At 43.1% G+C, this 16,098-nt stretch overlaps 1 protein-coding gene across 3 annotated transcripts in view; it reads left to right on the forward strand.

The window, feature by feature from the left end:
- Positions 1-924: 924 nt before the first annotated feature.
- The window catches only part of GUCY1B1 (guanylate cyclase 1 soluble subunit beta 1), a 70,947-nt gene continuing 55,773 nt past the window's right edge, over positions 925-16,098 (forward strand). Inside the window, exons 1-2 of one of the 3 annotated variants that reach the window (XM_038400888.2) lie at positions 925-1,377; positions 1,878-1,951. In XM_038400888.2, the coding sequence (XP_038256816.1) occupies positions 1,375-1,377; positions 1,878-1,951 (77 nt within the window). In that variant the 5' untranslated portion in view covers positions 925-1,374. The remainder of the gene's footprint in view (positions 1,378-1,877; positions 1,952-16,098) is intronic. The other 2 variants (XM_038400892.2, XM_043513294.1) reach the window with 2 other exon arrangements.

The raw sequence follows: 16,098 nt of genomic DNA on the forward strand, positions 1-16,098 counted from the left end.
TCACGAAAGCTTATGCTCAAATAAATTTGTTAGTCTCTGAGGTGCCACAAGTCCTCCTTTTCTTTTTGTCTCCTATCTAGAAATATAAGCGATTAAAAGATCTTTCTGATACAATAGGAACTATGTGACAGATGATACCCTGCAGAGAAGAACATTAGGAAACATTTAGGATGAGGGTTCTGTTTCTTGGTGTTTATGTTAACAGTATACTTTTTTTCTATAACGTGACACACACAGAATACATCACTGTGTGAGCTGGCATAAAAGATGTATGGGCATTAACTCATACATGGCATTATCACTCCTGCCATGGAAATTTTTAGTAAATTTCACAGCAGAAGTGTGGGGAGAAAAAACAGCTCCCTGCTCAGGATGTCTGCCACCTGCTGCAGCTGCGCCCCATGTGCCAGGCTGCACCACCACCTGCTTTGGGGGCCTAATCAAATGTGTTTTTACAGCCCTTTCATAGAATCATAGAATATCAGGGTTGGAAGGGACCTCAGGAGGTCATCTAGTCCAACCCCCTGCTCAAAGCAGGACCAATCCCCAATGTTTGCCCTGGATCCCTAAATGGCCCCCTCAAGGATTGAACTCTCAACCCTGAGTTTAGCAAGCCAATGCTCAAACCACTGAGCTATCCAGACTTCACTGACCTTATTCCAATTCACGATTTCTGTTGCCCCACCTCCATGGCAAAACCGTAGCCCTACTCCTGAGTACTGCAGCCGTCCCACACACGTGTCCTTAACCTCTTTAAATCCAGTCCGGCCCTTATGCATTCTATTTCTCATATCTCTCTATTTCTCTCATGCACGCGTATGATGGCATTTATAATGTATTCTGTGGGGAGGACCGAAGCAAGAGAAACCACACTTGTTAAATATTTACCATTCGTGAGCTCAAGAAGCCAATCAGTAGAAGGGCAACCCCGGCTACGCAGAACAGTAACCGAAAACACCAGCAGGGTTGCTGCCATCGCTGCCCACCTTCAGCGCTCTACATTGCAGCAGCATTTGAAACCCGCGGCAAAAGGTTCCGCTGCGGCTCCTGCCCCCCGCCCCCACTCCGCGCAGCACAGCTCCCTCCCCCCGCTGGCCCCGCCGCGCTGCGCGTCGCTTCCCACTGTCTCCCCCTCGGGGGCTCGAGGCGAGCAGCACCCTCGAGGCACCCGAACTCCCGCCTCTGCCTGCGACTGGAAGCCCGCCCTGGGCCGCGCTGCGGATTGGCTGCCGGGCGGTGGCAGTCAGCGCGCGGCGGGGGTGGCGGTGGCTAGCGCTCCGGCTCTCCTCGCGCTCTGCGGCAGCGGCGGCTACGCTCCCCGAGCGCAGCCGGGCAGGGGGCGTCAGCGCGCGGAGGGGAGCGAGCGGCGGCGCAATGGTGAGCGCGGAGGGTGCGGATGCGGCAGGGGGCCCTTCCCTCATGGTGGCCCGGTCCCGCGGCGCCTGCTCAGATTACGGCCCTTGCTATAGCCGGGGGTGGGGAGGGAGGCTGAACCCCGAGGTGGGCTGGGCGCGGGGCAGCGGCGGGGGAGGGGAGGGCAGGCCAGGGTGATAGCGGGGGGAGATGCCCGTGGGGTGCTGCGCCGGGGGAGGCGGCTCAGGCTGGGGCTGGCGCCGCGCTGTGGGGGCGATGCTCGGCAGGGGATTTTCTCCCCCGCGGGACGATCGGCCCCAGAACGCGCCAGGGGATGCGGGGCGGGGGAGGGGGGTGCTGGTCTCTTTCCCCCGGCCCGCCCGCAGCAAATGACTGCGCCCCCGCGCGGCTCCTATGAGCGACCCCCCCCCCCCCGTCTCTACTGTCCCCTGCTTCCCCCCCGCCTTCGCTGCTGGCATCCCCGTGACTGACCCCCCCCCCCCCCGCCCGCTCCTTGTCCGCAGTACGGATTCGTCAATCACGCCCTGGAGCTGCTGGTGATCCGGAATTACGGCCCGGAGGTTTGGGAGGACATCAAGTAAGTGCCGCCCCCGGCGCGCTGCGAGAGACCCCGGCTCGCTCGCTCGCTCGGTCCGGGAGCCGCCTCTCCTCGGGGCAAGATGCGCCCCCGCCCCCGCCCCCGCTGTTCGCCCCGCTCCGCCCCTCATCGGGTCCGCCCGGGGGCTCGGCGGCAGCCGGAATCTTTCCCCGGTGCGGATCGTGGCTCCCTTCCCCCGTCGGGATCCCCCCGCCCGGGCGCTCTCCGCGGCAGCCGCGGCTGGTTCCCACGCTCCTGAGCAGGGCGGGAGGGAGCGGAGGCAGCCGCAGCCGCCCGGGGGACTCGGGTCAGGGCCGCGGGGCGAGAGGCAGCTCCCGGCTCGCTGGCGCTTGCTGAGCAGCATCGCTCAGGTTCGTGGGAAGGAAGGAGCAAGGTCGGTTCCACAGACTCAGCAGCCTCCTGAATGGGCCGATCCGAGCTCAGTTGCTCGTGGGAATGTTGCAAACGCGCCAGCAGCCTCCAGCGCTGATCCCAGGCTGAGCTCCCGGGTGAGAGTCCAGGGGCTCCAGCGCATCCCCGCTCGCAGCCCGGTCCCTCCTTTCACACAGCGGCTGCTGAGCTAGGCTACGTGCAGTGAGGGACACGATATATGCACAGTGCAAGGAGAAAGTGTTTGTTTTTGTTCTTTTCAAAATTTAGCAATTTGTCTGTAAACAAAGTGTTAAGTGTTTTCAACCACCACGGTACAGTTAACATGGTCCTTAAAAAGAAAAGGAGTACTTGTGGCACCTTAGAGACTAACAACTTTATTAGAGCATAAGCTTTCCTGAGCTACAGCTCACTTCATCCGATGCATTTGGTGGAAAAAAAAAAAGGTCCTTAAGGCAGCATTACATTTTTCAGTGTCAATCCACAAAAGTGTGCAGCAGGAATTGCATAAACCAAGCACCTGATATGTACGTTCAAGTCAGAGTATACATGCAAACTTCTGTGATCATGCCCACCCAATAGTAGACAAGCACTGGGTGTTTTGCACACACCCTTCTTGCCTGCACACTTTTGCATCTGGACTTGTGGATATTGCAGACATAACTTGTTAATTATACAGAGTTGTATACTTCTGCCTGTAGCTATGAGCAGTCTTCAGAAAGTAACCACTTGCTTTGACATGGTTAGCACAGCATTTTCAAATTCATTCAGGGTAAGCTTCATTTTAGCTCAGCTGGGGTTTGACTCATTCTCCTTCCATTGGTTTCAATGGAATTACCCCAGGGATGAAATTGACCTCTGCTGCTCATGGATCCTCAGTGTGGTCCCATTTTGACTCTTGGATAAAGTAATAGACATTGTGTGTGTCGGGGGTTCGAACATCACGTGGGAAGACTCCACTAACATTCTGATGTCTGATTACTATTTGGTAGACACAACAATTAAATCTCTTGCAAATTCCTGAAGGAATCCAAGTGGAATTTGTAGTTTATACCTTCTTAATTAAACACAAAATACTATATAAAACAGAAATTAACAGATTACTTTCACACTGAACTTGAAATAAGAAAAACATTTATACAGTAAGAAATAGTGTATAAAATGGCTAGTAGAAAGAAAAGGAGTACTTGTGGCACCTTAGAGACTAACAAATTTATTAGAGCATAAGCTTTCGTGAGCTACAGCTCACTTCATCGGATGCATTTGGTGGGAAAAAAAAGGCTAGTATTTTCTTGCATATTAATATTATCAAAGATAATATTATAGCTTTCTTGAGCCCAAATCATTTTATTTGATCCTCCAAGGAAGCCTAAATTTAGTTTGAGTGACATTAGTCTATTACCAAGGAAATAATTATTATGTCAAAATATTGAATGATGATTTCACTGCTGGATTGGACGGAAGTATGGTCTGGGTTGTGAGGAACCCAAGTCTGTTTAACTTGAATGTTAACTGTTAAACTCTGTTTAACACAAATACAGTTACTTTGATACTTAACCAAAATCATAGGAAAAACAGGTAAAAGACATGACATTCTGCATTCATAAATGCATGATATAGTTTTAAGTTTGCCCTGTAAGACATTTCTTCTTTAACTCCGGGCTTAGTGATAATGCTGGATCTTAGAAAAGCAGATGAAAAACAGAATTTAATACATGGGCACAATGTGTTATTTGAATGAGGAGTAGGATTGTTTAGGTTTACCTCAGTTACTTGGGGGAATGGTTCTTTCAACTGGCACTCTAATTTCCTTAGTGTTATTTTAATTTTTGTGTGTGAAGAGTCATTAAGTAGTAAATGGAAAGGATTTGTATTCATCTCAGAGCATGCAGAACATTGTTTTCGTTAGAATCATCAAGATCAAATGTGCCATTGAATGAAGCTTTGCCTGTAGAAATGGAAGAGAAAATCATTCATGAGTTTTTGATGCTGTTGTAAGAGTGACATTTTGCTGACACCATTATCGTCAAAACATAGACACAATTACAATTTAAGTTTCCATTCCTGGCCTTCAAACAGCTCTTCAACATTTCTTTGCAACCACCATCAGCCTCATAATTTGGGTTACTGAAAAAGGAGGCGTGCAAATGACACACAGTGGAACTCTCAGGAAGATTAGCTCTGTACTTTTGCATCCACCTATAAAACAGAATACACTCAAAACATAACATACTTTTTTATAAAACAAGGGATTCTACAAAGAGACACTAAACTAAACTTATAAAGCAAGTGAAGTAGGTTTTGGTGAGATCTGACAGATTACAAATTGATGATATTACTGTGGAAATCTGGCTTGATTTTTAATAAAGAACTGGAATTACAAAATAATAATAAAAAACAAATTCAGAGAAACACTGGAACCTTGCTTTACTGAACTAACATGACAGGTCCCAAATAAAAAGATCAGAGGTTGAACGCAGAAAAAAGACGAAAAGTCTGAAATCTGTCTGATAGAATGTAATCCCATATTATAGAGCCTCCATTGGCTTCCCCACCTTAGTATTTATGGGAGCTAATTCTACTTCTATTTTATAAATGTTCTCTTCCTGGTACTCATAAAATTCAGAATCGGGGGGTTTCAGTAGTTTCCTGGAACGGGTCATGCCACCTTCCCTGTACGGACTCAGCTGAGTATGTTGAGACAGGAGAGTAATGTCCACATGGGGGAAAGTCTTCATGAAGTCGATGGACATTGGTGCAGCAGCTTGTCCTTAAAATAAAGTGAGCATGTTCCTAGATAATATTTTCCTTTGCTCACTAAAAGTTACATGGTCTCTGTCATGCTTGCCATTTTAGTCCACTTTTTCAATTAATTTCTTCTGAAGAAGTTGACTCTGGATATGGAACAAATGATTCACTGTATGCAGACCAACGTTAATCTGCATACAGGGGTTTTCATGCTAAATAAACTGATATTTAGGGCTCTAGTTCTTTTTTATATTTAGAGGCTTTTGGTGTTTTTCTCCCCTTCTCAGAAGAAGAATAGATTTCAGACTCCTTATTTTTGTCGTTGTTACATGTAGAAGACCATTTCAGATCTGGTGTGGCCATTTATACCTTTCACTAGTTACCCGCTGCTAGGAACAAATGAGCTCATCGGGACTTACCCCTTTGCTGTTGTGGGGTAATGTTCACATTCAGGTATGTGTGTTCAGCTTGGTATACAGGAATTTGTACTATGATTTCCATCATGTTGATGAGAATTGTTACTTATTGCACTGAATATTTAACCCATGATGTCTATAGACAGTACCATCCTGTTATTTTTGACAGTCTTTCATATGTTTTCTTGTGTGCACTGCAACTCTAACTGCCAAACAGACAACCACCAATGCCTATGAGTTCTTTATTGTCCTTTATTTTACATTAAAGAGAGTTTCACGTCAACACATTAAACATATTAAAAAGATAGGCACATGCACATATTAAAAAGACAATGTTTCCAGTAGGGAATATGTAAAATATTGTCTATCCTGACCTTCCACCACTGTGGTTAGGCTTTGAGCTGGATTATCTTTAAATAAATCAAAGGTGCCTCTGTGGCATCCTGTATCTGGTTTTTGCCCAGGCTTGACCCCCAATCTGTGACATTTTCAGTGAGTGAGATTTCCAAAAAAATATGAGTGAGATTTAAATGTCTTATTAAAACACACAGCAAAACTCTTCATCACAACAACAAGATCCTTTAGAGTCTCCTTTAAAATTAATGCAGAATAAGTGAACCTCTTCACAAATAGCAGGTCTTGAAATACCTGGCTCTGTGAAATTAAGCGAAGTGTATTGCCTGGAGGTGAAGGAAGTTATTCCAATGAAATCTCTGAAGGAAGTTATTCCAATGAAATCTCTGAAGGAAGTTATTCCAATGAAATCTCTGTCTTCTTTCTGTTTCTATGCTAAAGGCTACCATAAAACAAGGTTACATGATCTGGTGAGTATAGAAAAAGTAGACCACAGGTAGAAGCCTGATTGCAAAAGGCTGCTGCTAAACATCTGGTGATACTGTACTAGACCCCCTAGAAAAGAAAATCTAAGAACAAGCGTATCACAATATGTACATAGCAAGTGGTGGCGTGTTACTGTGATCCCAGGAGCCACAGTTCCCTCCCAGCTCCCCACCTTGATCCGGGAAGTAGGGGTAGTAATTTGCTTCCCCAGTGCTCAGCATTTGCAATGGAGCCAAGGCTCCAGCCATTCTCTGCCCCTCTTTGCCCACCTATTGTGTGGTGGGGAAATAAATGGATGCAAGGGCTCTGCTTGCCGAGACTCAAGGTTTGGGTTGCCTGTTAATTAGTGGTTCTTCCTCATCTAATAGTCCTTTGTATGGTAGTCCCAAGTTACAACTATCCCCAAATTAAGACTTAAACCAATCTGCTCCTCTCGAGAAATGTTTAAAAACTTCCCAGTGTGAACTGATGTCATCTTACCTGAGATGTTTTGTGGTGATGTTACCATTTTGCCATTGTCCTATGAGAAAGCCATTGTTTCACATTTTCAGTGCTGTCTCTCAGCCAACTTCTAAAGCCACCATACCACCCAATAGTTAATATTTTTGCCTGAAATTCCATCATAAAAACTGCTATATTATTATTTAACTGGAGTTTGAATTGAAAATTAGATGGACTGTTAATTATTGCAGATTCCACCAAAAGGGGTCTAATCTGATGCCAGTCAGAATGCAGAATTCTTAGTAACATTGATAGGAGTCCTATGCACACAGCAGCAAAGAAGAAAAGAAAAACTTTCAAAGTGAATATTTTATTAATATTAGCAGTAATAGTAGCACCTAGGATCCCTAGTTATGGCCCAGGATTCCATTGTGCTAGGTGCTGTACAAAGCCAGAACAAAAATCAGTCCCACCCCAAATCGCTTAGTGAGCATTTGAACTATAGATTGATCTTGCAAGTTTTCTCTCTGTTCACTGGAGGGGCTTCAGAGGATCTGTGCTATCACTGGAGCCCTCGAGAAATTTCATTCCTCCTAGGGTGTGAATACTGGTGAAAAGTGCACTGTACCTGGCTACCACTGAAGGATTGTGTGGAGATAGGAGTGGGCTGGCGATAGGGCATCCTCATGTCATAACAGTCAATGCTCACAATTGATATGATGATTATTTCAAACAAATAGTTGTGAACACTTCAGAGAAATGACTTCAGGTAAGGAATAAGCTCTAAAACTCAACAATTTTTTTACATATACCAATGCATAAGCAGTAAAGAGTAAGGCAAATTGCAGTATTTATTACACACACAAAGCTATGCTATATGGACATTATTAAGGTTGCAAAGTCAAGAAGTCAAAAGTTAGGAAATGCCAGTGTTACGGTTGTCTCTGTAACCTTTATTCAGCTCCCTTGTGCATTATGATACAGTCTTTAGTTACATGTTCTCATACTATTTTTTCCACAGGACCCCTTCCTCATTCCATGCACATGACAGATGGTGCTCACTTAATGAGTAGCTGTTTAACATTTTGTTTTCTCCTCATTGTTCAGTGTGTGGCCCAAGCCTGATTTAGTGCACCTTATTCAAATCCTGCCCTGAAGATGGAATTATTGATTTCCTCATAGGCTTTTCTGTGGTGCTTACCACTACATTAACTGAAAAAAGAAAAGGAGTACCCGTGGCACCTTAGAGACTAACAAATTTATTTGAGCATAAGCTTTCGTGAGCTACAGCTCACTTCATCAGATGCATGCAGTGGAAAATACAGCAGGGAGATTTATATGTACAGAGAACATGAAACAATGGGTGTTACCATACACACTGTAACGAGAGTGATCACTTAAGGTGAACTATTACCAGCAGGAGAGCGGGGGGGCGGACCTTTTAGTAGTGATAATCAAGGTGGGCCATTTCCAGCAGTTGACAAGAACGTCTGAGGAACAGTGGGGGGGGGGAATAAACATGGGGAAATAGTTTTACTTTGTGTAATGACACATCCACTCCCAGTCTTTATTCAAGCCTAAGTTAATTGTATCCAGTTTGCAAATTAATTCCAATTCAGCAGTCTCTCGTTGGAGTCTGTTTTTGAAGTTTTTTTGTTGAAGAATTGCCACTTTTAGGTCTGTAATTGAGTGACCAAAGAGATTGAAGTGTTCTCCGACTGGTTTTTGAATGTTATAATTTTTGTCCTAAATTGTCCTAAATGGACACAAATCAGGTGTCAAAACTTATGACATTCAAATCCTCACTCTCCTGCTGCTAATAGCTCACCTTAACTGATCACTCTTGTTACAGTGTGTATGGTAACACCCATTGTTTCATGTTCTCTGTGTTTATAAATCTCCCCACTGTATTTTCCACTGCATGCATCCGACGAAGTGAGCTGTAGCTCACAAAAGCTTATGCTCAAATACATTTGTTAGTCTCTAAGGTGCCACAAGTACTCCTTTTCTTTTTTGCGTGTTCAGGCTAACACAGCTGCTACTCTGAAACCTATATTAACTGAGTGCCTCACAAACATTCATTAATTTATTTTCACAAAACCCTTGGGAAGTGAGAGAGTTTTATTACCTCCATTTTACAGATAGGGAGTTGAGACAGAGATTGAAGTCTGAAGTTTCCGCTAATTTTGGGTGCCAAATTTGAGACCCCGTAGGATCAGATTTTTCAATGTATTTAACATTATGGATTTTTATATGCTCAAACTCAGCTTCCCTTGACTTCCGTTACAGCTTTGAGTGTTCAGCATTATGCAAATCATATCCCATTGTCTCAAATTGGGCATCCAGATCCCGCCTGTGGTTGAAGCCTGGAGTCCCGCCAGTCCCCTGCTAGTCCATGGTATTTTTATAGCATGTTGGGGGGCTTCTGAAAGAAAAAGGTTGAGAATCCCTGCTCTAGTGGATTCATACTCCTCTACCGATTCTCCCTCAGGATGGACTCTTTTGCCTCATCCCTTCCAACCTGTTCCTGTTCCAGGCCTGTCTCTACCCCACTCTGGCTCCTTGTCACATCCCATTTTTACCTAGCAAGTCCTAGATTGCACTACTTAGGCTTCTGATCCTATTTCCTGTCTCCTTGCACAGCAAGTCCTAGTCTCACGCCCTCTGGGCCACACCCCTTGCACTCCCATCACCCACCAACTGCTTTTCTCCAATTTCCTTACCAACACAATCCCAGTTTCCCCCCACTCCCAGATCCTCATCCAGTCTACCCCGTCCTTTCCTCTGGCTCCTAGATTCTTATAAAGAGAAGTGTCAGAGTGCCATAACTATTTGGGAACATTTTCAAAGGCACAACTGGCAGTTAGGTACCTAAGTCCCATTAAAAGTTAGACATTGAAACTCAATGGGAGTCAGGTGCCTAACTGCCACTTCTGCTTTTGAAAATGTCCTCCATTGCCTTAGGCACTTTTCAAAACCAGAGAATCTGATCTGTTTTCTGTTTGAAATTGTTGTAGCACAGAGTTGTACAAAATAATTGTTGCAACTTCTAAGAAATTTTCTACTTAACAATATTTTATTGTAATTTTTGTTATTAAATGTGGCACCTATTGGATTTTTGAAAGTCACATCATTTCATGAGAATTTCTAGTGTAGTAAAAAGTGCTTTGTTTTTATGCTCCAATAAACAGAACAAATCATAAAATAATTCTGCAGTGTTTGAGATGTGACCACCTACAAAATGAATATACTGGTCTTGCTTTTTATCGGTGTGGGTGTTCATTTCAGACTATCAATTTATTGACCACAGGTGTATCTGCTAAACTTTGTGGAAAAAAACCCCAAATTTTCTGTGTTGGTAAATCCTGTGAGAATCAAACCCCAGCCCAACGTTGGCTGGGGGGAAGGGAAGCTGTTTAGTTTAAAGACTTAGGGTATAAGCCTGCACTTTGCTTTCAGTTTGTTTTTTTAACAACCTCGGAAATTACACACAAAAAAGGTGTTAAAATAAACAACATTTTTAAGGTTTCAAACTCAAAGATTCAAAAGTCAGGAAATGTCAAAATTAAGGTTGCCTGTCGGTCTGATTGGTGGAAGTGCTGAGCATTCAGAGCTGCAACTGAAGTCAACAGGAGCTGGGCTTTGAACATATAAAGTGCTATATAATGCCAAGTACTCTGAAAAATCAGGTCCTAGACATCTCAAATCGGGCATGCAAAATTAGTGGAAACTTTTGACCTTAATCTCTTTATGCTTGAGTTCACTATTTGTAAAATGAGGATAGTACTACCTACTGTCTTTCTTAAGTGCAGTGTTGTGATGATAAATTCATTAATGTTTGTGAAGTACTCCTATATTACAGTGATTACCTCATAGAAAGGCCCATGAGGAAATTACTAAGTCTTTATCCAGAGCAGAGTTTGAATACTGTGAAAAAAGTAAGGCCTGAACCACACATTGAACAATGTGGAGAAAACAAAATATCGAATAGCTACTCAGTAATTGAGCACCATCAGTCCTGTGCACTGAATGAACCGGGGCCCTTTGGAAAAAATAGTATGTGATCATGTAATTAAAGACAGTGTCATAATGCATATGCTGAATTGCACAGATAACCTTAATTATAGTATTTCTTAGCTTTTTAGTTTTTTTGGCTTTGCAAACTTATTAATAATCTTATAACATAGGTTTTATATACATATTGTTTCAAAAAGGCAGAAGGGGGTGTGCGTGTGTGTCTCTCTCTCTCTATATATATATACACACACACACCCCCTTCTGCCTTGTTGAAACCACATTGGATATAGGGCTGAGTGGAATATTAGCATCAAGATGGCTCAGGGAGACTTGAAGGAATGTGCTTTGGAGAAGACCTTACTGATGCTCCAGAGAACAGAATGTGTTCCCCTTTAGTGCATGCTTGCAGCCAAAGATCATCATGCTTGTCAGTGTTTGAAATTAGCCATTTTGTATGGCAGTATGGCAAACTGATAAATGTTCCTGTGTGCCTCTTGTCCCCTAGAATCTAAGACTTAATTTAAAAAACTTGTCTCCAAGAGTGAAGAAAACCTTTAAAAATGAACCAGATGTAGAACAATGCAATGATGTTTGCCTGAGGCTGCAAGAAGTAATCTGGAAAGAAAGCTGTAACAAAGTCATGAACAGCCCCAGTTCATTTACAGAGGGTCATAGATTCATAGATACTAAGATCAGAAGGGACCATTCTGATCATCTAGTCCGACCTCCTGCACAGCGCAGGCCACAGAATCTCACCCACCCACTCCTATGAAAAACCTCACCCATGTCTGAGCTATTGAAGTCCTTAAATCATGGTTCAAAGACTTCAAGGAGCAGAGAAGCCTCCCTCAAGTCAACCATGCCCCATGCTACAGAGGAAGGCGAAAAACCTCCAGGGCCTCTCCAATCTGCCCTGGAGGAAAATTCCTTCCCGACCCCAAATATGGCAATCAGCTAAACCCTGAGCATATGGGCAAGATTCACCAGCCAGATACCCAGGAAAGAATTTTCTATAGTAACTCAGATCCCATCCATCTAATATCCCATCTCAGGGGATTTGGCCTATTTACCCTGAATATTTAAAGATCAATTACTTACCAAAATCCCATTATCCCATCATACCATCTCCTCCATAAACTTATCGAGTAGAATCTTAAAACCAGATAGATCTTTTGCCCCCACTGCTTCCCTTGGAAGGTTATTCCAAAACTTCACTCCTCTGATGGTTAAAAACCTTCGTCTGATTTCAAGTCTAAACTTCCTGGTGGCCAGTTTATACCCATTTGTTCTTGTGTCCACATTGGTGCTGAGCTGAAATAATTCCTCTCCCTCTCCTGTATTTATCCCTCTGATATATTTATAGAGAGCAATCATATCTCCCCTCAACCTTCTTTTAGTTAGGCTAAACAAGCCAAGCTCCTTAAGTCTCCTTTCATAAGACAAGTTTTCCATTCCTCGGATCATCCTAGTAGCCCTTCTCTGTACCTGCTCCAGTTTGAATTCATCCTTTTTAAACATGGGAGACCAGAACTGCACACAGTATTCTAGGTGAGGTCTCACCAGTGCCTTGTATAACAGTACTAAAACCTCCTTATCCCTACTGGAAATGCCTCTCCTGATGCATCCCAAAACCGCATTAGCTTTTTTCACAGCCATATCACATTGGCAGCTCATAGTCATCCTATGATCAACCAATACTCCAAGGTCCTTCTCCTCTTCTGTTACTTCTAATTGATGCGTCCCCAACTTATAACTAAAATTCTTGTTATTAATCCCTAAATGCATAACCTTACACTTCTCACTATTAAATTTCTCCTATTACTATTACTCCAGTTTACAAGGTAATCCAGATCCTCCTGTATAATATCCCGATCCTTCTCCGAATTGGCAATACCTCCCAGCTTTGTATCATCTGCAAACTTTATTAGCACACTCTCACTTTTTGTGCCAAGGTCAGTAATAAAAAGATTAAATAAGATTGGTCCCAAAACCGATCCCTGAGGAACTCCACTGGTAACCTCCCTCCAACCTGACAGTTCGCCTTTCAGTAGGACCCGTTGTAGTCTCCCCTTTAACCAATTCCTTATCCACCTTTCGATGTTCATATTGATCCCCATCTTCTCCAATTTAACTAATAATTCCCCATGTGGCACAGTATCAAATGCCTTTCTGAAATCTAGGTAAATTAGATCCACTGCATTTCCTTTATCTAAAAAATCTGTTACTTTTTCAAAAAAGGAGATTAGGTTGGTTTGGCACGATCTACCTTTTGTAAAACCATGTTGTATTTTGTCCCATTTACCATTGACTTCAATGTCCTTAACTAATTTCTCCTTCAAAATTTTTTCCAGGACCTTGCATACTACAGATGTCAAACTAACTGGCCTGTAGTTACCCGGATCACTTTTTTTTCCTTTCTTAAAAATAGGAACTATATTAGCAATTCTCCAATCATTCGGTACTACTCCTGAGTTTACAGATTCATTAAAAATTCTTGCTAATGGGCTTGCAATTTCAGGTGCCAATTCCTTTAATATTCTTGGATGAAGATTATCTGGGCCCCCCGATGTAGTCCCATTAAGCTGTTTCAGTTTTGCTTCTACCTCAGATATGGTAATATCTACCTCTATATCCTCCTTCCCATTTGTCATGCTACCATTATCCCCAAGATCCTCTTTAGCCTTATTAAAGACTGAGGCAAAGTATTTGTTTAGATATTGGGCCATGCCTAGATTATCTTTAACCTCCACTCCATCCTCAGTGTTAAGCGGCCCCACTTCTTCTTTCTTAGTTTTCTTCTTATTTATATGGCTATAGAACCTTTTACTATTGGTTTTAATTCCCTTTGCAAGGTCCAACTCTACTCGACTTTTAGCCTGTCTCACTTTATCCCTACATGTTCTGACCTCAATTAGGTAGCTTTCCTTGCTGATCCCTCCCATCTTCCACTCCCTGTATGCTTTCTGCTTCTTCTTAATCACCTCTCTAAGATGCTTGCTCATCCAGCTTGGTCTACAACTCCTTCCTATGAATTTTTTCCCCTTTCTTGGGATACAGGCTTCTGATAGCTTCTGCAGTTTTGATTTAAAGTAATCCCAGGCCTCCTCTACCTTTAGATCCATAAGTTCTTCAGTCCAATCCACTTCCCTAACTAATTTCCTTCATTTTTGAAAGTCAGCCCTTTTGAAATCAAAAACCCTAGTTGCAGATTTATTTTTGTTAATCCTTCCATTTAGTTTGAACTGAATTAGCTCATGATCACTTGAGCCAAGATTGTCCCCTACAACCATTTCTTCTATGAGGTCCTCGCTACTCACCAAAATTAAATCTAAAATGGCATCCCCTCTAGTCGGTTCAGCAACTACTTGATGAAGGAATCCATCAGCTATCGCATCTAGGAAAATCTGAGCCCTATTATTATTACTAGCACTGGTCCTCCAGTCTATATCTGGGAAGTTAAAGTCTCCCATGATCATGCAGTTTCCATTAGTATTTACTTTATTAAAGACATTAAAAAGGGCTCTATCCATATCCAAATTAGATCCCGGAGGTCTATAGCACACCCCAAGCACTATCGTAGGAGAGGCTTTACTAGTTTTCTTCCCCAATGTAATTTTTGCCCAGACGGACTCTGTCTTATCCATTGCATCGCTTCTTATTTCTTTACATTCTACCTCATCATTGATATACAATGCTACTCCACCACCTTTACCTTTGTTTCTGTCCTTCCTAAAGAGCACATACCCTTCGATACCTGTAGTCCAGTCATGACTACTATTCCACCATGTTCCTGTTATCCCTATAATATCTAGTTTCACTTCCTGCACCAGTAGCTCTAGTTCCTCCATTTTGTTACCTAGACTCCTCGCATTGGTGTATAAACATCTTAATTTTTGCTGTTTGGCCTCGCTCACATTTTGTACCCTATTAGGCACAGTCATTCTAAAGCCAGTATAACCTATTAGACTAGTATCCACACCGCCCTCGCTCCTTATATACATTCTCCTACCCACGGCTGTATCCTTTCTTACTTCGTCTTCTTCCCTCTCAATGCTAAAATCTGGCATGGAGATTTTCTGGACATCTCCCATCCATCTCCCCCTAATTCCTAGTTTAAAGCTCTCTCTATCAGTTGTGCCAGCCTCGATCCTAGAAGTCTATTTCCTTCCCTACTCAGATGAAGTCCATCCCGAGAGAACTGTCCTCTGTCCGTGAATGCCTCCCAATGGCCATACATCCCAAAGCCCTCCTTATAGCACCACTGCCTAAGCCATCTGTTGACAGTCATAGTCTTGTCACACCTTTGTTGCCCTTCTCTTTGAACAGGAAGGATCCCGCTAAAGATCACCTGAGCCTCAATTTCCTTAAGCGTCTTCCCCAGCCTAGCATAGTCTTCCTTAATACTTTCCAGCGAGAATCTAGCCGTATCATTTGTTCCCACATGAAGGATAATTAGGGGATTCTTTCCCGCTCCCTTTAGGATGTCATCCACTCTGAAGGCTAATGACAACAGTTTATATCATTACATTGTTAACAGTTTCACTGCTGATTAAAGCCCATAAGAAGAGATGAACAGTCATATTAACGAGACTATAAATCCTTTGGGGCAGGGACCATCCTTTTACTATGTTTTAGCACAATGTAATAATAAATAATAAATAAATATGAAGCTCTGCACAATCTGCTGTGAGTGGCATCTCATTTAGGAGTTATGAGTGGGTGGAGCTTGACAGAGTCCCACCACTAATTTTTTGAGTCCGGGCCAATGTCTTATCTTGTCTTCTACTTGGTGTTCTGTTACACTCTACAGAAGAGGTTCTCTACTTCCAGCCTTGTATGTTCATATACCCATGTAGCTGAAGGAAGAATATTTGCTTCTAGAACATAAGAACAGTCAGACTGGGTCAGACCAATGGTCCATCTAACCCAGTATCCTGCCTCTGGCAGTCCCAGCTTCTGGCAGTTGGAGGCTTTGGGACACCCAGAGCATGGGGTTGCGTTCCTGGCCATCTTGGCTAATAACCATTGATCAACCTATCCTTTATGAACTTATCTAATTCTTTCTGGAACCCATTTATATTTTTGGCCTTCACAACTAGTAATGTGTTCCATAGGTTGACTATGTGTTGTATGAAGAGGTTCTTTCTTTTGTTTGCTTTCAAACCTGCTGTCTATAAATTTGATTGGGTGACCCCTGGTTCTTGTGTTATGTGAAGGGGTAAATAACACTCCCTTATTCACTTTCTCTACACCAGTCCTGACTATATAGGTCTCCACCATCATATTCCCCCTTAG

This window comes from Dermochelys coriacea, chromosome 4 (assembly GCF_009764565.3).
Source record: "Dermochelys coriacea isolate rDerCor1 chromosome 4, rDerCor1.pri.v4, whole genome shotgun sequence".
In the NCBI taxonomy this organism is placed as follows: Eukaryota; Metazoa; Chordata; order Testudines; family Dermochelyidae; genus Dermochelys; species Dermochelys coriacea.